Here is a 26,394-nt window from a genome sequence, read left to right as displayed (position 1 = left end):
TTATTCTTCAAACTGGAAAGCTGCCGCAGAAGAATAACTAGTGTATGAGATGCTGAACACATGTTTAATATCTCTGGGACGCAAACAGGTCAAATGAACATTCTCTCAAGGATTAAATAATAGAGAGCATTCAGCTGAAATCAATAGCTTGTCACAGAACAATAGAACCAGGGTTACAAAGGACACTTGGGAGCCTGCAAAAATATAACAATCCCCTGTCAACCTCTTCTCTTTCCCAGGATGAAGAAAGCATTTTTCTGGGCCAGGCACATCATCCTCCCCTCTATACTTTTATAGGGTAGATATTCTAGCCATGTGGATCCAGGGAGACAAGAATAGTTCAATAATGTTGTGTCTTCTCTAGGGATATTCAGAACAGTTATATCTTACCCCTGCTGCATCAGTTCCCAGGAAGAACTGGTAATTATGTATGTGAATTTTCTTCTCACAGATAGGAAATTATCACCTGTGTGGCAGCAGCAATGAAAATTCAGTGGCTGATGCAAGGTTGAAGTGTTTTCATTTTTCCTTTTTAATTATGTTTTTGTAATTTCCTGATTGTTAATCAAAATAAGATTTCATTGATTAAAACACACACACACACACACACTCTTACGGACAGATTTCTAAAGTAGAACATTACAGGGCTGTGCAATACTTTGGCTCCAAAGGAGAATGGGTGCATGGGAATACATACAGCACTTGTTGGCAACTCCTTAAACCAGTGTTTCTCAGCCTTGGCAGCTTGAAGGTGTGTGGACTTCAACTCCCAGAATTGAAGCAAGCTGGCTGAGTCATGCAGCTTATTTATTAGCAGTTTTTATGGACTGCCCCAATCTGATGGGAACATCTGTGCTTGCTCTGAAGCACCTTTTCCCTTTCAAAGCACTATACATCTAGCACATAACTGGAGCAGAGTAATGGCCTTTGAAAAAGAAAAGAAAAAAGTGACTCAGCCAAGTAGCAAGTGGAAACACAGTATCAAAACCAATTTTGGACACATTATGCGAAGACCCAGCTCTCTGGAGAAGGCTGTCATGCTGGGAGAGGTGGAAGGAAAGAGAAGTGGACGACCAGCAGCAAGGTGGATGGACCGAGTTACAGTGGTGATGGGTGTCTGGTTGGAAGACGGGCTGGGTGTTTCTCCCCTCAGTTCAAGGGCTATGGGAAACCCAGCAACCCCTGGCAATTGGAAAGCAAGGGGGAGAGGAAAGGATAGTGTTCTCCTTTAGCAGTGTTTCTCAACCTTAGCAACTCTAAGGTGTGGACTTCAACTCTCAGAATCCCCCAGCCAACCAGAAATTCTGGTTTCTGTTTTGTACTACGCAACAATTACACTATACCTGTTTGTTCTGCAGATATTCCAAGTCTATTCTTGTTTAACCCTCATGAAGAGTTAAAATAAATGTGTGTGCAAATCTTTCTGTGTTTCAAATCAACTCCCTGAGTTGTGAGTTTGGACCTCTGAAATCACTGACTTATTTCTTACAGTGAGATTTTGCCACCACAATAGCACATTTTATTAACACGATTGTTCAGTCATTACTAAGAGATTACAAATCCTAACTATTTGTAGAAATTCAGTTCATTTTAAAAGGGTTGTTTAGAAGGCATGGCAAACTATGAATGCAAATTCAGAAGGTTTAGATGAAACTGGACATATCCTGCTAGAAGAAATAATGTGTTTAGCCCAAGAAAGACCCTTGATTCGCAGAGTTTCATATTACAAGTTCGCTTTAGGGTGATTTAATTCAATTACTTGGAGGGAACAGAGCTGTGAAATCTCTTCCTTGGAAAAACCATGCTCCAGGAGAACCTCTTCAGTGTGTTCTCCTATCAAAGGATCCCTCTTGAACGAAGGTGTAGCTGGAGTTCTGGACAGAAGGGGGGATGGTCTAGGACTTATCTCCTCCTGATCATTTTTAAGAAAAGAACCACGCTGTTTGTTATGTGGGTGCAAGGCAACTTCATCAAAAGTCAACACTGGGGTCACACAGGCATCTATGCCATCAAAGACTTCACACCATTCTGCTTGGGATTTCTTTCTGAATACATCTGCAAACATCTTCTTCATTTCAGGCCAGTCAGAGAAACTCATCTGACTGGGAAGTTTATGAAGATCCAGTCCCAAACCTGGAGATATCAAAAATAAATATAGAGTCCAATTTAATGAAATGAGTTTTTGCCAGCATGTTGTACTTAGCAAATAGTATTTATTGGGGGCACCTGTCAGGCATTAGTAAAGGAGGTTTTTCAGGTCACAATGCTTTATTTCTCTGGGGAAAATGCAGAGATTTGGGGGCGGGGGGATACCTAAAACTAGGTTTGGATTGGTTAGAAGAAAAAGCAGGAAAATTGGTAGAACAGCCTGAACACATTTATACAAGCTCCTCCTATTCTGTTCAACTTGATCAATTATCATAACTGGCTGCTAACAGCAGTTTCCCTTTTCATGTTTGCTTATTAGGAACCAGCATTTGTTCTGCCTGCAGATCTTGGGTTCAAATTCCAGCACCTCCCATAAGATGATCAAGCAGCTGACAAGAACAATGGACAGCTTTGGACCAGAGGGACCAAAATATGACTCAGGAGAAAGCCACCTCCTCTACTCTAAACATAACCAAATCTTAAAGTTTGCAGCCAGCAGCAGCCCCCAGAACTTGTCAGAATGATGCAAGTAGTGTCGCGACATCGCACTACAAGCTCTGCCCCTTTTGAGTGTGTGCGCGTCATTGCAATGCATGTAGAAAAGGGGTGGCACTTGTGTTGTGATGTCACAACACTGCTGATACCAGCCTGACACTGCCTTGCCCCGCCAGTTGTGGACACCATGGTTTGCGGTGGCTGTTAGCTCTGCGGCAGAATGAATCCATACTCTCCAGCACATATGCCACCCTTTCTTTGGGTTTCTGTGACCTATGGCTCTTTTCCAAGGCAGGTGCCAAGCAAGAGTCCCTAAAGAGTGCAGAAGGATTGGATGTCTTGCATTGCCCCCTCAAGTCTGATATTACTATAGAAATTTGTTGGTCCAGACTTGCTGCTGGTGTCTGTTGCTTTAAGACTGCTCATTGCAGTCTGTTCACTGCAATGAGCAGTGAAATCAAGCATACAGAAATATGGTAACAGAACAAACTGAATACATACATCACAAATAACCATGCTGTAGCTACTGGAACGTCCTTGCCCTACAGTGATCTATTGATTAAGGTGAGCATGAAGAAAAAGCCCGAAGGACCCAACCAATGAGAAAATGGAGACTAAAGGGATAACGTGGTTTAAGATGCTGTGTGAGAATAGTAGCATTAAGACATTAGTCCCTTCTTTTCCATGGCTGACCAGACTGGCTGACAACTTCTGATGGGCAAGGGGGGAAGCTGCCCTGCTCCATCAGTAAGGTCTTGTCCTGAATTGAATGAAACAGATTCAAAGTCCCATGAACCCCCAAGGTCAGAGGACTGGGATCCCTTGATAGAATACAAAACTACTACTACTACTACTACTACTACTATTTTTATTATTTCTTTGCTGTTTCTCTCCCACAGCAACCAATGGGTAGCATCAGTGATACCCCTGAAGACTTGAAGGACTTTGGACCCATTTTGTCTCTATCAACAGGGCTCTGATGAGTAAAAGCTGCAAAACATTGCATGCCAGCTGGGAAAGCTCATATAAGGCCAGATCTACCTCTCTAATAGGGGAATTTTTTTTCCAATCTCAGAGGAAGAGATTTCAACAATCCAGTGGACCTGGGCAGGCCCTTTCTGGAACCATATAATTGCAGCCCAAGGCTGCTGCTGCTATTATTATCATTATCATTCAAAGCAGAGATAGCAATACAATTAAAGTCCTTTCCCACTGCTAGCTGGACACAGAGTAGCCCACAGGCCACAAAGGATCCTTGTCAAATAGATACCACTATATGTGCATGAGAGCCAATTCTTCTGCTCTAAAATGCTTCAATCTCCGCAAGTAGCAACAATTGGGCTGCCCTTGGCTTGGAACCTAAGTAGCTTTGGACTGGTTAAGAATTGGATTGGAGACCACCAAAGCTGTAGGCTGAAGCTGAGAAAAGCACTTCCCTACCATGCCAAGAAAACTGCATTAAGATGACCGGGAAGTCACCAGGAGTCAAGCTTGACTCAAAGACCTTCCTTTTTAAAATGCTTTCATGGAAGCTACAAGATCCCAGAGTGGAATCTCTTGGGTTCCCCTGAACAATAGGCACCCCCTGACTGTAGAAATGAAAGAGGAGATTCAATGAGTGCTGCTCTAGCATTAATCTGCCCTCTGGCACCTGGATATTTTTCTCACTGTAACTTATCTCTGTAGCTTCAGTCTAATCCCTTCCGCCATTCCCATGCAACAAATTAAAATGCACCACGTAGCTTTGTTCTTTAATTCACTGAAGTCTTTATTTTGAATAGCGAAACTAAAAAAGGACTCAGTGTGTTACGATCTGAAGGATATACAAAAATGTCAGCTATATCGCCAGGTGCTCAGAAGTCTAGCTGCCTAAAGCACAATAAATAAATGCATATACACACCCATTCATTTGCAAATTGCTTTATTCTTTAGCAAGGCAATCCCTAAAGGGGATAATGCATTTAAAAACAGGTTACTTGCCATACAGATACAGAATAAACATTTAACATAAAAGTTACCATACCACCAAATCCCTGCCCCCAAGTGCATAATAAGCATTTCTCATGTTTGTACTCTTCTAGAAGAATTTTCATTTATAAGCAAACAATAAATTTCCCCAGTGTTTTATGTTGCACTGCTTGTAATAAATTTATCCTGTTTATCTGTAATCCTGTTTTCTAGATTTCCTTCATAGCCAAAAGTGCCACAACCCCTTTTTTTTAACAATGCAGTTGGAAATGTATACAGCTTGGTCATCAAAAAGAAGTAGATTACCCAAAAAATATCCAAGTTACTGGGAGAACCTAACTCAGCTAGACTGGTTCAACAGATAAAACAACTCCTAAAACTCACACCAGAAGTAATAATATAGCAACAGAAAGCTCACTGAATCCCAAGTCTAAGTTTCTCCATTGGTTGAAAAAAAGGGGGGACAACATTTGCTGCATGTTCAACGACACAGAGATGCTTATAATTCTACAAAATTTATTAATATATGTTAGAAACATACGGCATCAATCCAAAGTCTTTTGTGGTTCTTAAACAGGTTAACTTACCTCTGATGAACTGCTCATAAAAATGAGGTTCCAGTGCACCAACCGCCATGAATTTCCCATCTGAGGTCTCGTATGTTTCATAAAAAGGGGCTCCGCTGTCCAGCAGGTTCTCCCCACGTGCTCCGTTCCAGAGGCCTGAGTTTTGAGATTTCCACAGAAAAGAACTTAGATACGCTGCCCCTTCTACCTAAAGAGACCACACAGAAGCAGTTGTGTATGCAAAGGGAATGCCAAGATAATGCCAATAGGAATATAGCACTGCTCTATTAGATATGCTTTCCTGTGGGTGAAGTAAACGCCCTCCTCTCTCCTCTTCTTTCCTCAGCATGGGGGAAGGCAAAAAAACTCAAGATGATGGCCATGACTACATAGCTGCCATCTTGACTTTTTTGACCCCAGGCATCCTGCTTCCCCAATATCTTCCTGAAATCCTAACAGCAGTTTGTACCTCTGGCATATGACGGTTTTGTTTTGTTTTTTTCACATTTATCTCCAGTTTTTTTAAATTACTGCTTTTCTATTCTTTAGCTCTCTGTGTCTCGTTCTGTGGCCAATATCCTGTACTTGAGATACTCTCTTTATTACCTGTATTCTGAAAATAATTCCGTGTGGATCAGCAAAAGTCAAGGACAAATTGTATACGGACACTGTTGCTAAGTAACACTATAAAGTCTCAATAAAACAACTCTACAGCAGTTAGAAAACTCTGTAACTGTACTGTAGATTCTCAGTACAGATATTGTGCCTATTCTAATAAATGTTAATATAGCAACTTTTGAAGAAAAGGACATGTAATTCTCTCATTTAATTGTCAACACTATGGATGGATGAAATGCATGGATGTAAGCAGAGAGTAATCAGGAACTGAGCTCAGCTTGGAGAAATTTTTACCCATCACCCAATTCAGAGGGCACTTTACCTCTGTACCTCTTATCAAGTTTGTTTGTTTGTTTGTTTCTCAAATTGTTTACTACCGCCCATCTCCCCACAAAGAGGGACTCTGAGTGGTTCAACTCCAGCTATTATTCTCAGGCTTTGTCAGCCCTTTAAGGTAGGCCAGGTCAGGAAACAGATGTTACAAGAACTGTTGGAACCCTACTTTATTGTTAAAGGCTATAATAACAGAATCTTGGAAGCCTGACAGAGATTCTCCTTCCCCACTCTTATACCAAAGAGAATGAAAGCGGAACAATCTTGAGCTTCTTTCTCACTCACTCCTTCCTTTCAGTGCTAAACTGCTGTTGAATTCCTTCTTCAAGGCTTTCTCCATACTGTCATGAGCACTGATGGTGAACAGGAGGGGGCCCCTATCCAGGGGGGAAAACGCATGCGTAGTACTGAGGAGTGAAGCAGCCATTCAGAGAGACACAGAACAGACCCGCCTTGACTTTTGGGGTTTATCTGTCTGGGTTTTTCCCACGCTTCTTCAGTTTGTTAGGATTTTCTGTCTTATGTAGCAGTAATAAACACTAGAGACCTATTCCTCATCTCAGTGTGGTTCCTGACTGTTAGGACATCAATCCTAACAAACTCCTACTCCCATTGAAAGAGGGAGGAACAAAAAAATAAAATAAGGAGAGACATTTGGGAAAATGTCTTTGGAAAACAAGAAATTAGGCAAGCCATCCAACAACTCACAGCAGCCCTGCAACAACACCACCAACAAGTAGATCTCCAGATCAACACATTACAAGCAGCTATGCTACAGCAGTTACAACAACCAGCTCCGGTTAACCCACAACCGGTGCCAGCAGCAGCAGCAGCAGCTCCACCAGTAGTCTTGAGATCCCAGGGCAGTCTACCAGAGAAGTTTGGAGGAGAAGCAGGACAGTTGAGAACCTTTCTCACACAGTGCACAATGTTTTTCAACAGCAGACCGGCAGAGCTTCCCACAGACCGAACCAGAGTCACCTTCATTTTAAGTCTGCTAAAGGGACCAGCAGCCAAATGGGCTATTCCCATGGTGGAGAACAACGACCCAATTCTCAACGACTACCAGAATTTTCTGGCAGGGTTCCGAGCACACTTTGACAACCCGATCAGAGAGGTCACTGCCAGCCGGGAAATTCGGAAGCTCAAGCAAGGCAACAAGAGGGTGGGAATTTACATTGCTGATTTCAAGCTGTTAGCAGGAGATCTGGACTGGAATGAGTGCCTTGAAAGACCAATTCAAACAGGGGCTGGATGAGGAAATTAAAAATGAACTAGCGCGCCAGGGAACACCAGCTACCCTAGAAGCCTTATATCAGTTGTCTGTGGTCATAGATGCCAGGCTAGAAGAGCTCAGGCAGCTACAGCCTGGGAGAGGCAGGGGCCTCAGAGTGCTTCCAGGATTTCCAGCTCTCTCTGCAGCATCTCTCTACTCAGGACCAGAGGAGCCGATGCAGATCGGGGCGAGCAGGAGGCTTACTTCCGAGGCTGAGAGACAGAGAAATAGAGAGAGAGCCCTCTGTTTCTACTGCGGAGTCCCGGGGCATATGGTGAGAGCTTGCCCAGCAAGAAGCCAAGCAAATTCCGTAAGAGCCCCAGGGCAAGCAGCAGAACCAAGAGCCACCTCCACCTCGACTTTCAACCAGGGAAACTCTGTCGGTCTCCCTCCACAGAGCTCAGCAGGGAGACCATCAATCAATTAAGAAGGGCTCATTCCAAAGATTCCAGGCAATCCTTTTACTACTTACCAGTCATAATGCACGTAAACCCAGAGCACCAGGTCAAGCTAGAGGCCCTCGTGGATTCCGGAGCTTCCACCAATTTTATTGATGTACAGACTGTACAAGACCTGAACATCCCGACCATGGAATTGCCATGTCCAATAGAAGCTGAGACCGTTGACGGCCAGCCCCTCAAGGCAGGACCGATTCAAAGATTCACAGAACCTTTGCAACTAACAACGGGAGACCACACTGAGTGGATCCCACTTTATGTTACTGCATCACTTAATGTGCCTATAGTCCTGGGCACACCTTGGCTGAAGATCCACAACCCATTGGACTACGGGAGCAGTCTCCTTCCCAGCTAAGGAATGCCAGCACCACAAGATTCAAGCCGCTGTTCTCTCTCCAGCAACCAACGCAGTCACGGAAGCAGGGGGGGTCCAGTTGCCAGCCAAGCATGCAGATTTCACAGACGTTTTCAGCGAACAAGAGGCCACAGCACTACCCCCCCATAGGGACTGTGATTGCACCATTGAGTTGATACCAGGAGCCAAGATTCCAGCAAGGAAACAATATCCCATGTCCCCCAAGGAACTAGCCACCTTAAAAGATTACTTGGATTCTAATCTCCAAAAGGGTTTCATCCAACCATCCACTTTCCCAGTGTCTGCTCCTACCTTCTTCGCACCAAAGAAGCCTGACCCGTTGGCACCGGCAACCCAGGAGGCACCCATGAGAGTGGTGCATGATTTCAGCTCCCTCAATAAAGTCACGGTCAAGGAAAATTACACACTCCCCCTAATATCTGATCTGCTGGATCGCTTACAGAAAGCACGCATTTTTACTAGGTTGGACCTCAGGAATGTGCACAATCTGATCTGGATGAAAGAGGGGCATGAATATCTGACTGCCTTCAACACCAGGTTTGGTAAATTTGAGTACCTTGTTTTGCCCTTTGGCTTGACTAATGCAGGAGCCATATTTTCCCAATTTATGAATCAAATTTTCTCTGATTTACTAGGTAAGTATCTGGTCATTTATCTAGATGACATATTAATATTCTCTGAGGATGCTACAAGTCATGTAACCCATGTACGTAATGTCTTACAAAGACTGAGAGAGAACAAGCTGTTCGCCAAGCTAAATAAGTGTGCCTTCGATTTAACTGAATCACATTTCCTGGGCTATAGAATATCAACAGAAGGCATATCCATGGATCCTTCAAAGGTCCAGGCAATTCTCTCTTGGCAACCCCCCCGAAATGTGAAAGATGTACAGAAATTTCTAGGATTCTCCAATTTTTACAGAAGATTCATAAATAAATTTAGTGACAGGGCTAAACCCCTCACACAGCTTTTGAAGAAAGGATCAAAATTCATTTGGGGGGAGAGGGAGCAAGCAGCCTTCCAAGAATTTAAGCAACTCTTTGCATCCCAGCCACTTTTGAAGCATCCTGATCCCACAAAGCAATTCATAATGCATTCAGATGCTTCAGATTTTGCTATCGCTGCTGTTTTATTGCAATATACTGACAAAACAGGGAATACGTTGCTTCCTTGTGCATTTTTCTCCTGCACGCTCTCACCAGCAGAGAGAAACTATGATGTTTTTAACAAGTTGCTGGCAATTAAAGCAGCATTTCAAGAGTGGAGGCACTGGCTAGAAGGTGCAACCTTTCCTGTGAAAGTTTGCACTGATCACAAGAATTTACAGCTTCTACAAAGCACCAGATCCCTCACCCCATGCCAAATCAGATGGAGCCAGTTTTTCTCCCATTTCAATTTTGTTATTTCTTATGTTCCTGGGGCGCAGAACCGTTTGGCAGATGCCCTGTCTCGATCCATTCAGGCAACCCCCGCTACTCACCAGGTGGTACAGGCTACTATATTACAACCTCACAACTTTCAGCAGTCTATGAGGGGGAACCAGACAGAGATTTTAGCAGCAGGCAGACAAGCAGAGGACCTATTTACAAGAGTCAGAGCTCAGCAGCAACAGGACCCATATGCCAGGGCCAGGATGGATGACCTCCAGAGGAGCCCGCAAGACACTGCCTCCCCATTTAATGTGGAGGCAGGAATCCTCTGGCATAGCGGGCAATTATACATTCCCCCCTCATCGAGGGAAGAAGTACTGAGATTTTGCCATGACCATCAAACAGCAGGTCACGGAGGCATTTTCAAAACTCTCCATAGAGCTCTGAGGGACTACTGGTGGCCGAAGATGACTGCAGACATAAAGGGTTATGTTGCTTCTTGTCATACCTGTAGATGAGCCAAGCCTCTCCCAGGGAAGCCCACAGGACTCTTGCAACCCCTACCCACCCCCAGTAGGCCTTGGGATACAATCTCCATGGATTTCATCACTGATTTACCCCCAGTCCAGGGGCTGACTTCCATACTAGTGGTGGTGGACCTTTTCACTAAAATGGCGCATTTTATTCCTTGCAAGGGCCTTCCATCTGCGCAAGCCACAGCACAGTTGTTTATGGACCACATTTTTAGGTATAGAGGCATGATAAATCACTTGGTGAGTGACAGAGGCCCTCAGTTCACTTCCAGGTTCTGGAGGGCCCTTTTCCAGTCATTAGGGGTCCAGATCCACCTATCATCATCGCATCATCCAGCTAGTAACAGGCAAGTTGAGAAAATTAACCAATGGTTACAGCAGTATCTCAGGTGTTACACCACTTATCAGCAAGACAATTGGCCAGCCCTGCTCCCCATGGCAGAATTTACTTATAACAACTCTGTGCAATCCTCTACCAAGATATTTCCTTTCCAAGCACTCAATGGGATTAACCCTCGGGTGTTGCCCACTTTCTCCCAGCAAGGAGCTGTTCCAGCCGCAGCTGATTTTCTTAAAGACCAACAAGCCGCACAGGAGCAGCTGAACAGGGCAAAGAGTGCTTACAAGAGAGCTGCAGATGCTCACAGACAAGAGGGGCCAGCGATTGCAGTAGGAGACAAAGTGTGGCTCTCTACCAAGTTTTTGACCTCTACCAGGCCCTCCAAGAAGTTGGACTCTAAGTTTGTGGGCCCTTTCACTGTGGTACAGCAGATAAATCCAGTGGCTTATCGCTTAAAGCTGCCAGCATCCATGAAAATCCATCCAGTCTTTCACAGAGCCTTGCTAGCCAAGGACCCTCCCCCAAGTGCCTTATGATTGCAACTGCCCCCCCACCTCCAGTAATTGTGGAGGGGGAGGAGGAATACGAGGTTGAGGACATTCTGGACTCTAGGAGGAGGGGAAGGGGCATCCAATATTTCATACACTGGAAAGGGTACCCTGAGGAAGAGTGCACATGGGAAAATGCCAGAGATGTGCATGCACCAGTGCTGGTTCAACAATTCCATCAGCTTTTCCCTCACAAACCCAAGCCTCGCACTCTACCAGAGATTCCTCACTTGACTGAGCAAGCAGAGGAATCCCAAGCAGAGGAGTTCGTAAGTTGGCAACCTCCACTCCCGCCAGAGGCTCTGAGGCCAGAGCAAGAGGAAGAGGGGGAACCTCAGCCCTCCACCTCGGGCTTGCATTTCCCAAGGGGGAGGGGGGAAGAATCTTCTAATGATCTAGCTATTTTCCAGCAGCAGCCACCTGGGCCAGAAGCGTTATCAGACCTGGAGAGCAGCACTGATTCGTCCTTGGAGGAGTTTTCCCTTGAAGAATTTCCATCGTTGCCCAGTTCCCATGGGAGCTTGGAGGGGGAGATGGACTCTCATGATACCTCTGGAAGGGAGGGGGCTGAAATGGAATGTGAATCTGGAGTGGAGGGTGATGTCATGAGCACTGATGGTGAGCAGGAGGGGGCCCCTATCCAGGGGGGAAAACACATGCGTAGTACTGAGGAGTTAAGCAGCCATTCAAAGAGACACAGATCAGACCCACCTTGACTTTTGGGGTTTATCTGTCTGGGTTTTTCCCACGCTTCTTCAGTTTGTTAGGATTTTCTGTCTTATGTAGCAGTAATAAACACTAGAGACCTATTCCTCGTCTCAGTGTGGTTCCTGACTGTTAGGACAATACTCCTCTACGGGCTTCTACAGATTCCCAGTAATGTGGATTAAAACTTGGAATATGCGGAATGTTTATTAGGGCAACACGGCAGTTCAGATTCAAAGACAAAAATGTGCTTTGTAGTGTCTATGTAGCACCTCTCTACAACTTCTTACAGTGGCTGCATCTGATTGTGCAACTCCCCACCAGTTATCAGCTGATCCTGGGCAACAATGTGTTTGGAGTGTATGGGGTGTGAACGTAGCACTCGCTTGAAAATGACTGAAACAGCCATACCTTTTCCCAGGATCACACAGCTACCATCACACAATCCCAGGAAAATACACATTTGGTTTAAAAGATCCCGACTGGTATCTTTTATCATAAAATACATTTCTACCTTAGCACCTGAAGCACTGCACAGCCCTAAAGTTTATTCTATTCTTGCCATCTATGGGTATCATCAGTTGGAAGAGCTCTCTGCCTGTAGCTCTTGCAAACATCATCATGTATTTGAGATGGGCAGCTGAATGAATGAATAGAAACTAAACTCAGGGTAAAGCTAAAACAAGCAGTATTAAGTGAAATAACAAAATTTATTTTTGGCAGCAGACAAGATAAAAACAAGATACACAGCTAGGTAGGAGATCTAAAAGAAATTACTGTATTTGGCCCAATATTATATCTGCCTACTTGGAATTAAGACTCAAAGAATTCAATGTTATTTACTCTCAAGTTACTAGAAACAGAAGTACTGCCCTCACATTAGATCAAAAAGTGCAAATGCCTGAGAATATAGGAAGTTTTTACTTTTTCTTTGCCCTTTTCCTTGATGCTACGTGCTCAGTGCTAAACCTTACTTCAGTATCACAGCAGAAACCTAGAGACAACTTCACCCTTTGCAATGGGAAGCAATGCTTCCATTTTCATTAACTGCAGCTTGTAATGGTTCATCAGGGATTCAAGAGATAACTACATCACACAAAATAAAGCTCAAATGGAATTTGGACCAGGAAAAGTTTTTAGGATTAGGAGGTCAGATTCCTAAGACAGTTTCCTTTGTTCTTCTTCTATAAGTGAAAAAAACAAAACAAAACTTACCATGCTTGCATCAATGACCTGACCCTTCCCAGATTTTGTACGTTCAAACAAGGCCATGATGATACCCATTGCGCATACAACTCCTCCGCCAGCAAAATCAGCCAGAAGATTGACAGGAGCATAAGGATTTTCATTTTTTCTGCCAAGTTTAGACAACACACCTATATACAAGAAATATTCATTTTTCTAAAAATGCCCAGACAGTATAGTATCTTTTTCTCTGTCCTTTTAAAATGCAAATGGAACTTCCAATTATGAAATCCATCCTAATCCAACCTGCTGCTTTTTAAATTTAGATATATGTTCACAGAGAACAGTCTACTGCCAGGATTCCAGGAATGCTGCTTTGTTGTTGTAGGGTATAACAGAATCTCAAAAGCCTGCCCAACTTTATCTCCCACCTTATACTGAACAAAATCAAGGCAGAGTTATTTTGAATTTCCTTTTCATGCTTTCTTCAATCTACAGTGTAATCCAACATTTTGGCTGGGGAATTCTGGAAGTTAAAGTCCACTCATCTTAAAGTTGCGGAGTTTGAAAAACACTGGTATAATCTCTTCTCCAAGTCCCCCTGGGACAGCTTATTCCTTCCACCCTGAAGATCAGCTCTAAATTCCTTTAGAATTTAGTCAAATCAACCCTGGCAATCAATGGTCTGACTGGTGTTGCAGCCAGACTGCCTTCATATCTAAGTTTTAATACTTCCTTTTTCATTCTTTTATTCAGTTGTAAGCTAAAAGCCTGGCTGTGTCATCATGCCTGGAGCAGGATGGGGGACAGCCGTTCATGGGGATCGCTAGCGCCCTAGGACGATTTTTATACTCACGGACTGAAACATATCTTTTAGCCATCTGGATTATATTCTGTCCTGTCCTGTCCTATCCTATTATATTTTTATTGTCTACTTATTACTGTATTTATATTGTTATGGAATTTAAAAAATTTTCTTTGTAAACCTCCCAGAGTCCCTCCTTTGGAGGGGAGATGGGCGGTAATAAAATTCGACAAACAAACAAACGAACAAACAAATGGAAGCGCTAAGAGAATGCAGGGCAGATCTCTTTAGGAGATCTTTGGCAAATAATTGAGTCAAGATCCTGCACGAAAGAGATCAAAATTATAGCTGGGCCCTTTCCACTGACTTCTGCCAAAAGAATCACTTGCCTGATAAGCAGAGGTAGTTTACTTTCTAATTATCTGAATCTAAGTATCTTCCATTTAAAGAATATTTTTATTTTATTTATTTATTATTTATTTTATTTTTTAATTTTTATCCCTTTATTATTTTTATAAATAACTCAAGGTGGGGAACATACCTAATACTGCTTCCTCCTCCTCTTTCCCCCACAACAACAACCCTGTGAGGTGGGTTGGGCTGAGAGAGAGGGACTGGCCTAAGGTCACCCAGCCAGCTCTCACGCCTAGGGCAGGACTAGAACTCTCATACCACGTCTGATTGGCTCTTGGGCTGAGAGAGGGGGACTGGCCCAAGGTCACCCAGCCCGCTTTCATGCCTAAGGCGGGACTAGAACTCTCATACCACGCCTGATTGGCTCTTCGGCTGAGAGAAAGGGACTGGCCCAAGGTCACCCAGCCGGCTTTCAGGCCTAAGGAGGGACTAGAATTCACGGTCTCCTGGTTTCTAGCCTGTTGCCTTAACCGCTAGACCAAACTGGCTCTCTATACAGTTAAGGTTTACAGTATAACTCTCAGTGTATAGGTTGCATACTGCTTTCTACTGAAATTTAGAAAAGCACTATGTGCCTATCAGTCTGTCAGTCTATGTCTGTCTGTCTGTCCATCCATCCATCCATCCATCCATCTCTCAAAGGCATTTTCCAACCAATACGTACCAGCCAAATGTATTTAATGGAGGAAAATATTTAAGCAAGTTTGCATAGATGTTTAAACTTGTACCGTCCCCTTCAAATTATAGGAAATTTTAACACTGGCTATGTGGGTTTTTGCCAATTGCATTGCATATACTGTATGTCCTTCTTGACTATGCAGTCAATGAGTCATGAAATGAACTGTTTTGTGTTTCAAAATATGAGTCAGCGATTAATTTTTATCCCGCCTTTATTATTGTTATAAATAATTCAAGGTGGTGAACATACCAAATACTCCTTCCTCCTCCTATTTTCTGCACAACAACAACCCTGTGAGGTGGGTTTGGCTGAGAGAGAGGGACTGGCCCAAGGTCACCCAGCCGGCTTTCAGGCCTAGTAATTCTTTTCAAGTTAACATTATCACCATTGCAGTCCCATGACTGTTGACTTGGATGTAAGTCCCTCTGTGATCAATGGGTGTTTGTCTCAGAAAGCATCCACAGGATCAAAGTCTAAACTATATTTAGGAAGATTAACAAACATTTCATTCACTCTTGCAAAACAGTGTACTTTGGAGCAAAGTCCATAACTCAGTTCTACACAGCAAAATGAAAGCAATTTATTCGTTAAAGGTATATCCCATCTCTCCTTCAGGAGTTCATGGCTGTTTATGTGGGAATCTCCATCAAGATCACCCCATCATCCCTACAAGATCATGAATTAGGCTGGGCTACAGAGAGTAAGAGTAACTGCCCCAAAGTCACCCAGAGATTTTCCAAGTCCAACCCTTTAACCACTATTCCAGGGTGACATCAAAATCTCTAGAATTGGCTTACTTTTTCCCATTGGCTAAATCAGTTTTTTTCAAACTTGGCAACTTTAAGACGAAAACTTGGCAACTTTAACATGCTGGCTGGGGAATTCGGGGAGTTGAAGTCTACTCATCTTAAAGTTGCCAAGTCTGAAAAAGACTGGGCTAAATGCATAAAACTGATAACCAAAGAATCCCAATCACACACATATTCATAAGCTTTAATTATTTAGTAGCTTAAAAACACATACAAATGCACACAAAATCTCCACATTATTTTTAACTACATTAACCATAACTCTGTAGGCTTTAAATATTTAATTTAGAAATATTTTGTAACTGAGGTCATACCTGACACTGCCAGATAGTTGATATCATGGCCAGCCAATTTGACATATTTTCCTGACTGGCCAAATCCTGTCAACCTGGCATAGATGAGTCTGGGATTATCCTGAAGGAGGATAGCTGGACCAAGACCAAGTTTTTCCATGACACCTGAACAGGGAAATGAAATATCCAACCTATGTTAAAAACTAAAAATTAGATTGACAAATATGTTGTACACATATTACATATATGGAATGTTGCTAAAAATGAAGACATACAGGTAGTCCTCATGTTACAACGGCAATTGGGACCGGAATTTCCATCACTAAGCAACGCGGTCATAAAGTGTGATGTCACATGACTGTGTTGCTTAGCAACAGCAATCCCAGTAGTCCTGGTTGCTGTCCTAACCCAGACACCACACTGGTCTGTAAGAGACCTGATGTGACCAGAGTCCTAGATGAGCAGGCCAGTGGGCGAGAGCTGCAGGGCAGTGGGTGCGTGCTGTGGGCAGGGGCCACAGGCACTACTGAGCACAGGCTGGCTGGTGGGGGCCATGGCTGGGCGCTAATGAGCATACGTGGGGCTCCTCTGGAGAAAAAGTGGTGGGAGTGGTTTACGGGAGCAATCTGCAACCTCCCCTGCCAGCTTCTCCATTGACTTTGCCTGTGGGAAGCCGGAAGGGAAGGTTGCAAATGGTGATCGCGTAACTGCGGCTTGCTGCGACATCATAATTGTGAGCCAGGCACCAGAGCACTCAGATTTCAATCGTGTGACCACAGAGATGGTGCAACGGTCACAACTTTGCAGACTAGTCATAAGTCCCCCTTGTTCAGCACCATCGTAACTTTGAACAGTTGCTGAACGAGTGGTCGTAACCTGAGGACTAACTGTACTTAAAAATACAGGGCTCTTATTTCTTCTTAATGGCATGTTCCATTCAGCTTGTTGCTAACTGAAGTTGTTTTGTTTTGAATTTTTGGAAAGGCAACTAAGTGTAGGATATATAAGGGTCTTCTATGTTCCTTTCTGGGTCCTTCTGCACGTTCAACTGGGAATATTCAAATCTTGACTCATCCTGTAGAGAGAGAAACACACATTCTTGATGTAGGAAAAGTTTGTGAGTCCCTGTAGGGGAAGAGATACGAAAGCTCAACTTCAAATATGAAAAAGAAAGATAAAGGACAAAAAGCTAAAGGCATTTCTATTTCCTGCTCTCATCTAGGATGGTTTTTTCACAGAAGCAGTATCAGCTTTTTTTTTTTCCTTTCTACAATTTCTCTAAAGGAGTCAGTCAGCCACATTTTTCTATTGGGGAGCCACATTCAGCATTCCAAATTGCACGGCGGAAATCAGCAAGACTAGATGAAAATGGCCAAATATAGAGCAGGCAATTTCAATGGCAGGTTTGCACACTAAGCTAAACAGGATGTGTCCAACTTCAGTTTAGCTTGTATGATGAATCCAGACAGAATTTATGCTTGTTACAATGTGTGAACCCAACCAGAGCGATGCCAGTTCTATTTGCAGGTCCTGTCCTGAGAGTTAGCTTTGCTTATATCATCATTGCCCAAAACAGATGACCTTGCCTAATCTCTGGTTGGTATCTGGATGGGAGCTGTTATTGTTGTTGATTCGTTTAGTCGCTTCCGACTCTTCGTGACTTCGTGGACCAGCCCACGCCAGAGCTTCCTGTCGGTCGTCAACACCCCCAGCTCCCCCAGGGACGAGTCCGTCACCTCTAGAACATCATCCATCCACCTTGCCCTTGGTCGACCCCTCTTCCTTTTGCCCTCCACTCTCCCTAGCATCAGCATCTTCTCCAGGCTGTCCTGTCTTCTCATTATGTGGCCAAAGTATTTCAGTTTTGCCTTTAATACCATTCCCTCAAGTGAGCAGTCTGGCTTTATTTCCTGGAGGATGGACTGGTTGGATCTTCTTGCAGTCCAAGGCACTCTCAGAATTTTCCTCCAACACCACAGTTCAAAAGCATCGATCTTCCTTCTCTCAGCCTTCCTTATGGTCCAGCTCTCGCAGCCATATGTTACTACGGGGAACACCATTGCTTTAACTATGCGGACCTTTGTTGTCAGTGTGATGTCTCTGCTCTTAACTATTTTATCGAGATTTGTCACTGCTCTTCTCCCAAGGATTAAGCGTCTTCTGATTTCTTGACTGCAGTCAGCATCTGCAGTAATCTTCGCACCTAGAAATAATCTGGATGGGAGACCACCAGGAAATCCCACAACTATTGGCTACACCGGGAAGTTAAAAAAAAACACCCTTGAAGAAGGCAATGGCAAACTGCTTTCATACTGTTTAATATGTTTGTTAATTGTTTAACATTTTTGTTAATTGCTTAACAATTAAAATGGTTTAATAAATAAAATATTGTTGCCAAGAAAATGACATGGGTAGACTACTGTAGTCTCCAGCAGGCAAGCTTGACTTCAAGATCTCTTTTTTCCTGAGCATGGGTTTCAACAGGGTGGCCTTTCCAACTCTTACAGAGGACAAAACAGCCAACAGCACTTTAATTTTGTCAGGGAGGAGAATTGAAATAGAACCAGGAAGTGAGCTGGGAGGAGAAAAGCAAGGAAAGGCCAATAGAAATGTAGAGTATGGAACCACCTTCAGAAGTTAACAACCATAGTAATTAGTGGAAGAGACTATCCGTAGCTCAGGGTTGAAAGACTGGTATCTGGGTGTCCTCTGAGCTTGGCTGTTTCCCTGCTGATGTTTCATTACCAAGCTGGGTCACATCTTTAGCGCAAGGGGGCATAGCCTTTGCAGCTCTTTATCTCTACAGTAGTAGCTTGCCCTGCCAGTCTTGATCAAGGAGGAAGCCACACCCCCACCAAGGCAGGCAGGACAAACCATTATATATACCCACCCAGCAAACCCCACTCTCCCTTGCTCTGCTGATGTTATCTAGCCCGGTGATAAAGAAACTGCAAGAAAACAACCAAGTTTCAAGACCAGCCCTTAGTACAGTGTTTCTCAACCTTGGCCCCTTCAAGCTGTGTGGACTTCAACTCCCAGAATTCCTCAGCAAGCCGAGCAGGCTGGGGAATTCTGGAAGATGAAGTCCACACAGCTTGAAGTGGCCAAGGCTGAGAAACACTGCCTTAGTATTTCCGTACTTATCACTGGAGCGTCATAACTTTAACTGCCAAGTGAGAAGGTGCAGAGGTCATGCAAGATCCACGCCCTTGCATCGATCATATGCACCACCTGCGCAGATCTTGCTCCTGAAATCCACGTCTCGCCTGCGCTGCCTCCCCCCGCAGAAAGCCGCCCTCCTCGGGCCACCCCGGCTTCCCCCGCCCACCCGGCTCCCCGCTTGGCGAAGGGGCACCTGGTCGGAAGGGGTCCACCAGCACGTCCGCTCGTTGGCACAGCCTGCGCAGCGTGGAGGCGCCCTGGGGCTGCTTCAGATCCAGCGCCAGCGAGCGCTTCCCGCGGCTTTGTACGTCCGAGGCCAGGGGCCGGCGGGGCCGGCGGTCCACCCGCACCACCTGCGCCCCGAAGTCGGCCAGAATCAGGCCGCACAGAGGCGCCGGCGCCAGGCCTGCCATCTCCAGCACCCGCACGCCCTGCAGCGCCATCGCGGACGGAACACCGAGGCGGCGAAGGCCGGGCGGAGGCCGACGCTGGCTGGCAGGGAAAGGAGGGCCGGCCTTGCTGCCGCCTCCGGGCTGGGCGCCTCCTCCTGGCTGGCCCGCGCTCGGCTTCCAGAGGGCCGGGCACGCGTGGAGGGCGCGCCTTTCCGCCTTCGGTCCCGGCCTTTCTTCCAGCTCCCGCACCCCTGATGTTCCAACGCATCGGAATTTTTTTTTCCCCCTTAACTATTTAGTTCGGACATTTTTTTTCCATAACTTTATTAAAAAATTTAAAAGGAGGATAAACACTAACAGAAACTAATATTTAAAATAAAGAAAAGAAAGAAAAGAAAAAGCGAAAAGTGCAGGAAAAAAAAAAGACTTAGCTTCCGGTTTTCTTTTCAGCGGTTATAATATGGTTATAATATTAACCACTTACTCTAGGGCAGTGTTTCTCAATCTTAGCAACTTTAAGCTGTGTGGACTTCAACTCCCAGAATTCCCCAGTCAGCATGGGGTTGAGAGAAACCCTGCTCTATGGTTGCATCATGACTTAACATTTTTTCTATGATCTATTTTTTTAATCAAAACCATATATCATTTTATTTTTTTTCTGTTTCATGCAAAAAGTCTATAAGGGGCTTCCAGTTACATCATACTAAGATAATGTCTTCTCTCTGATCAAAGCTGTCAATTTTGCCATCTCAGCAAGTTCCATCATCTTCACCATAACAATTTTTTTTTCAAAAGGGGCATCTTCCACACACAGTCATGGAGGTTTATGTATTTCTAAACTTTACTATTTGAAATATGCAACATAAAAAGTGTCCTGCATTCTGTTCTACTCCACAAACACCCTCAGAGAGTTACGTATATAAATACCTGCATGTGGCTCTGTATTAGTAATCATGCTAACACCAAGTCACCCACACCCACATACTCCTGGAAGGCCATAGTTATTGATTCATAATATTGTATCTCTTTCTGTCTTTTTTTTAGTCTTAGTTTGTCCAAATATTTTGCTCTTATAATTTAAACATATATTAGGAAAGAAAGTTAGTCCTCAGAAGAGACTTTCTCATGCATGGAATGACATTTTGTTGAACAAATACATCCAGGGCCACAACGGGTGGGGGGGGGCAAGCGGGGCATGTGCTGTGGGCGCTGTGCTGGGGGGGCGCCAAAATGAGCACGGGGTGTGTGTGTGCCAAAATGGGCATAGAATCCATGTTTGCCCGGGGTGACACAGACCCTAGTTGCGGCCCTGAATACATCTACTCCATGCTCACTGCTTCATTCTTCTGTCTTGGAAATAGATGTTGTAATTAACCATCTTGCCTTAAATCGGTGTTTCTCAAAGTGTGGTCCAAGACTCTCTCAGAGGTCCGCAAAATCAGAATTATTTGCCAGCCTTATGTTGAAAAATAATACAATTTTAAAACCCCATCATACAATCATGAGGCAGTAGTGGCTGCGAATGCATCAATTTTAATTTTTAATATGGTAAATATTGATAAATATAACCCATACAAACAAACAAGCTCTTTTGGGCTCCTCCATAATTTTTAAAAGTAGCAAGAGGTCCTGAGAGGAAAAAAGTTTAACAAACACTGCCTTAAATCAATGCCAATCACTGCAAAGCTGGCCCTTTCATTCAGCTAAGACAATTCTGCATGTCCCTAGAAAACGTTCACTATTTTATTTATAATTATGGTGTTTTTACTTTCAGAAGGAGATTCTAGATGTAAAATTAACTTGGTTTGCCTTGATTTGGGGTATATATTTGCTGTCTGTCCTCAGGCAGGTAAATACTTTGGGCCAGCGTTAGTCGCTGTAATATACGATACTTGCCTGAAACATGGCTTAAGCCAAACAAAAGTTGTATTTACAAAGAGCAATAGCAATATGAATATTTATGTGCCTGTAGATATGCCCTTTAGTTGGCAGAAAACAGCTCTATTGGTCTAGTGGTTAAGGCTCTGGGCTAGAAACCAGGAGACTGTGAGTTCTAGTCCCGCCTTAGGCATGAAAGCCAGCTGGGTGACCTTGGGCCAGTCCCTCTCTCTCAGCCCAACTCACCTCTCAGGGTTGCTGTTGTGGGGAAAAGAGGAGGAGGAAGCAGTATTAGGTATGTTTGCCACCATGAGTTATTTGTAAAAATAATAAAGGCGGGATAAAAAATAAAGTAAAAATGCGCAGGCAGCAAAATATAAGACATTTTTTTCTTTCTCATATTTTACAGTACAAATAAGGTAGAACTCTTTCTTCTGATGGTCCAGGGGACCCAATCAGTTTTTCCACCATATCTGGAAGCACTGACGTTACATCCAACAGCTATGTACTTTTACTAAGAGCAATCTAACATTGAGGCTGGAGAATTGGCATATCAAGTGCCTCATTTTTTAGAAATTTATTTACAGCTGCATTGCTCACTGATTTGTGTGTGGGGGGGGGAAATACACATGAACAGGCTGACCATACGTCCCATTTTGAATGGGACAGTCCCGTGTTTTTAACATTTCCAGACTGTCCCATCATTTTAATATAAATGTCAATTTTGTCCCGTTTTCCTAAAAACCTTACTTAAAAATTTGAAAGTTCCCGTGAACCTGTCAGAATGCACTCTGACTTTGAGTGGAAGGAGGGGGAGCTCAGCAGAAACAGTGGGAAAAAAGCCACAGAGCTCAACCCGGTGGGAAACCTAAAAAGAAAAAAACAGGATCAGCTGATAGGCGGTGATCAAAGGGCGAGCTGATTGGCTCCTGCCTTGAAACGGTGGGAAGAAAAGAACATAAAAGCACAGCCAGAGGAGGAACGGCTTGTTGGGGACAACCGTTCACTAGACTCTCCAGCCCAGCCTTGCCTCTTGCAAACGAAGGAATCTGAAGATTCCCAGCCTGAGAAAACTGGAGAAGTTCCTGCCTGCCGATCCAGCCTGTCACCCAGCCCTGCCCCATTTTGCCATCTCAATGCCCCGTTTTTGTCTCAAGGAAATATCAGCCTACACATGAACCACATCATGTATCTTATAGTTGATAAAGAGATTGAATATTTTATATTATTAGTGCACTTTCAGAAAGAGCATTCTGTGTGAATGTTTCCATGGTTAACCCCTCGTAGATAAATTCTGTTTTCTTCCTTTGTTTCTGCTTAGATTGTCTTTGTAGTCCTTGGAGGCTGCAGTTCAGATTTAGTCCAGTCAGTTTCATTTCTTTCTTGGTTAAAGCTGAATCCTCTTCTCAAAGATTGCAGGGATCTGCATGAGGGGTCCTGATTCTTTCTATAGCACTACCAAAACATCTTGGCTGTTGGAAGTGAACCATAGACAGATGTGGTTGCCCTGAGACTGCAGAATTGAAGGGGAAAATGCATTCTGGGAGGACGAGGAAAACTGTACATAGCTATCTAGGAGAGACTAGCCAAGCCTAGATTCTGTGCATTTGGAATATGTGTTTGAATGTATGGTTCTAGTATCTTCTAAGTACCCTAAGTTACTAACTTTCTTTGATATGGAGCTGCCTCATATTGGATCAGACCATTATTTATTCTGACAGGCAGTCACTTATAGAACTGGGAGACAGATGCTAGAGTTGGGATGTTCTATATTCCTAGTGCATGCTCTGAACAAAAGAAACTAACAAAAATGTGCTTAGCATAACTTCAACAATGCATATTTAACATCTAAAGATCAGATGTAGGTATGTTCATTCATATTAAGCTGTAATCATGCAAGATTAGAAAGGAATGTCATTACAAATGTGATCAACAAGTCATTGTGTTCTATAAGATTAGGGGTCCAGAATGCATGAATACCTATATGATATAGAATATTTGCAGCATTGTTTGAACATTGAGCCTCCTGGATTGAAGCTAGGATTTATGGCCCTTTCCTCTTAATTTGCACATACTCTGGGGAATTAAGAAAAGAAATGATGGGACCAGTGGAACAAAACTGAACATTCACATGTAGATTTATAAACATGCAACTTTTTAAAAGGTGATGAAAGTGTAAGCTGGGGAGTTCTGATCAAAACACAGGAAGCAAAATTTGAAAAAAAGTATATGTGAAGAAGACCCAGTTTGGTTTAGTGGTTAAGGCATCAGGCTAGAAACTGGGAGACCTTGAGTTCTAGCTCTACCTTAGGCACAAAGTCAGCTGGGTGACCTTGGGCCAGTCACTGTCTCTCAGCCCTAGGAAGGAGGCAATGGCAAGCCACTTCTGAAAAACCTTGCCAAGAAAACTGCAGGGACTTGTCCAGGCAGTCTCCGAGACACAATTGAACTGATTAAAAAAAATGTGTGAAGAAGATAGTGTGGAGAAGAAGACCTCCTGGTGGACAGGGTAACACCACATAGGAAAAATAATGAAATTCCCCTGTACACGGTGGCATGACATAAGGTAATATCTGTGTCTCTCTGGTCTGAATGCTTAAGGAAAGGTGGGCTGTAGATACTACTGTATTCTATAGAGAAGGAAAAGGGAGGTTGAGTTGCAACTTAGGGGAATCCTTTTGGCAGGCAGAAAACACTCTTGATGAGTGAAATTACCATTTCCCTTTTTGTGTGAAATGTGCTTTATAACTGTTTTTGTAGAATAAAACTCCCCAACCTGGTGTTTTCCAAATGTGTTGGATCTCAAAATCTATGATCATTAGCCAGCATAGTCTGGCATCAGGTTCAGGAGGCTGCTCTAAAAGTCTCCCAACTACAAAGATATGTCCTGCTGCACAAAATATGGCATGTCAAAACATACCCCCCATTCTTGCATCCAGGAGATAAAATCACGTATGACATACACTATATGATTGCTCAGCTTTTCATTGCTACTAGAGTATATTGGATGGACAGTACAGGTAGTCCTCACCTGTCCTAACAGCCAGGAACCACGCTGAGACGAGGAACTGGTCTCTAATGTTTTATTGCTTGTACATAACAGGAATCCTAACAAACTGAAGAAGCGTGGGAAAAACCCAGACATATAAACCCCAAAGGGTTAAGGCGGTCCCGATCTGTGTCTCTTTGAATGGCTGCCCAATTCCTCAGTGCTACGCATGCGCTTAACAGTCTGGATGGGAGCCCCCTGCTCGCCATCCTTACTCATGACATCGCCTAACAACCGCAATTGGGACTGGAATTTTGGTTGCTAAGCGAAGTGGTCATTAAGTGAATCTGACCCAATTTTATGGCCTTTTGGGGTGGTCATTAAGCAAATCACCATGGTCATTAAGCGAACCAAGTGGTTGTTAAATTAATCACGTGGTTCCCCATTGATTATGCTTGCTGGAAGCTGGCTGGGAAGGTTGAAAATGGTGATCATGAGACCATAGGATGCTGCGATGGTCATAAATGTGAACTGGTTGCCAAGCACCCGAATTGTGATCATGTGACTGTGGAGATGCTGTGACAGTTGTAAGTGAGATGGCCAGTCATAAGTTGGTTTTCCCAGCACTGTCATAAGTCTGAACTGTGGCTAAATGAATGGTTGTTAAGCGAGTACTATCTGTATTTTTGTTTGAGTCCCTTTCCACAGCCGAATTCTCCCCCCCCCCACTTCTTTTAAAGATCATAAGAAAATCCAATATGAACTACTGAACTTTAGTGTATCTTTCTTATTGTGCACAAGAGATTTATTCAAAATGGTCTTTAATTAGTAAGTGTTCTGTTTACAAAATAAACAATGACTTAAAACACATTTCTGATAACAAATGCAAAAGGCATTCATATTAAGAATAGGGATCAGAATACTATTATTAGTAGTAAATAAGAGACTGAAACTATGTTTTGAAAGCATACCATCATCTTGCTAATATACTTTAAAAAGCGGTACTCTTCTCTGGTGCATTCTAATTAAGGCTACATTTTTTTAATGACATCTACTATGGATTGCAACTCCTGCTAAGTCTAAGGTTTTCAGTGTACCAATTTATACTTAAACGTTATTTAAAATACTGAGTCTTGCAGTACTATACAGTATAGCCTATAGAGAGACTATACTTTGCTGCTCTGCCAATGGACAATTTACCAGAATCTAAATCAGCTTGTTCCTTCCACACGCCTTCAGACAGGGTAAAATTAAAAACAGCCCTGAAACTGACATATTTATTTTTCAAAGACTGAGCAGAAAAAGTGGAAATTAGCAAATCCACTGCAAATCTTCAACCAGAGTGACAGAAGAACAGGGTCCACTTCATTTGCCACAGAATACATACACACACACACACACACACACACACACACACACACACACATTTTGGGATTGTTCTGCCCATCTGTAAAGCCAACCAATTCACCTTTACCTAGTTTAGGCACATTCAAGAAGTTAAATGCAAGATTTGATCAATTATTTAAGCCAAAAGGAAAAATCTCACAGTTGTTTCTATAGTATTTTAAAAGTTGCTTGCTAACTATAGTCAGGATTCACTGGATTCATCTGGAAAGGTTCTGCTTTTTCATAAAACTCTTGGAAAAAATGCAGTTCCAATTTTTGTTTCCCTCTGTGGTTTTGTATATGTATGCATATATAGGATAAGCATATCCTCACATTGTACTATGATTGAAGAGTGGAAATGGGTATGTATCTATAGTTCTGTCTTTAAAGAATACAGGAGCTCCCAATCTCACATTAATCACTGACACAATGACTTCTCATTTAAATGTCTGTACATGCAACAAGGTCAGATGAAAATTGCTGGTTTAGAATGGAAAAACGAAAAGGCTACAATCATCACTATTAAATTATCAGGAATAGGCGTTCAGTAACTATTCAGTAACCACTAGCAAGAGGGTAAGAACATGCCGTGGGTACAAAATGTCATAAAAAGGCACATATAAATTCAGGCCAACCTTTTCTTACCACGTTTCATAGTTAACAGCATA

At 43.4% G+C, this 26,394-nt stretch overlaps 1 protein-coding gene across 1 annotated transcript; it reads right to left on the bottom strand.

Moving 5' to 3' along the window:
• Positions 1 to 508: 508 nt before the first annotated feature.
• AMACR (alpha-methylacyl-CoA racemase) lies at positions 509 to 19,577 on the bottom strand. Its single transcript, XM_063295765.1, has 5 exons — positions 19,275 to 19,577; positions 15,941 to 16,084; positions 12,950 to 13,110; positions 5,199 to 5,385; positions 509 to 2,133 (listed from the first exon to the last, which is right to left on the bottom strand). Exons 1-5 carry the CDS (start codon positions 19,522 to 19,524, stop codon positions 1,724 to 1,726), a joined length of 1,152 nt encoding a protein of 383 aa, XP_063151835.1. The 5' UTR covers positions 19,525 to 19,577; the 3' UTR covers positions 509 to 1,723.
• Positions 19,578 to 26,394: the final 6,817 nt, after the last annotated feature.

The sequence above is a fragment of the Candoia aspera genome, chromosome 2 (assembly GCF_035149785.1).
Source record: "Candoia aspera isolate rCanAsp1 chromosome 2, rCanAsp1.hap2, whole genome shotgun sequence".
NCBI classification, from domain to species: Eukaryota; Metazoa; Chordata; class Lepidosauria; order Squamata; family Boidae; genus Candoia; species Candoia aspera.
This window is presented reverse-complemented; position numbering and strand designations above follow the sequence as displayed.

Excerpts from the sequence above, each read along its gene's own strand:
- AMACR (XM_063295765.1), bottom strand. The coding sequence starts at position 19,524 with ATGGCGCTGCAGGGCGTGCGGGTGCTGGAGATGGCAGGCCTGGCGCCG. Across the intron at positions 16,085-19,274 it reads GGTGGACCCCTTCCGACCAG|GTGTCATGGAAAAACTTGGT; the intron begins GTGCCCCTTCGC and ends TTCCCTGTTCAG. Across the intron at positions 5,386-12,949 it reads AGGTCATTGATGCAAGCATG|GTAGAAGGGGCAGCGTATCT; the intron begins GTAAGTTTTGTT and ends TGGTCTCTTTAG.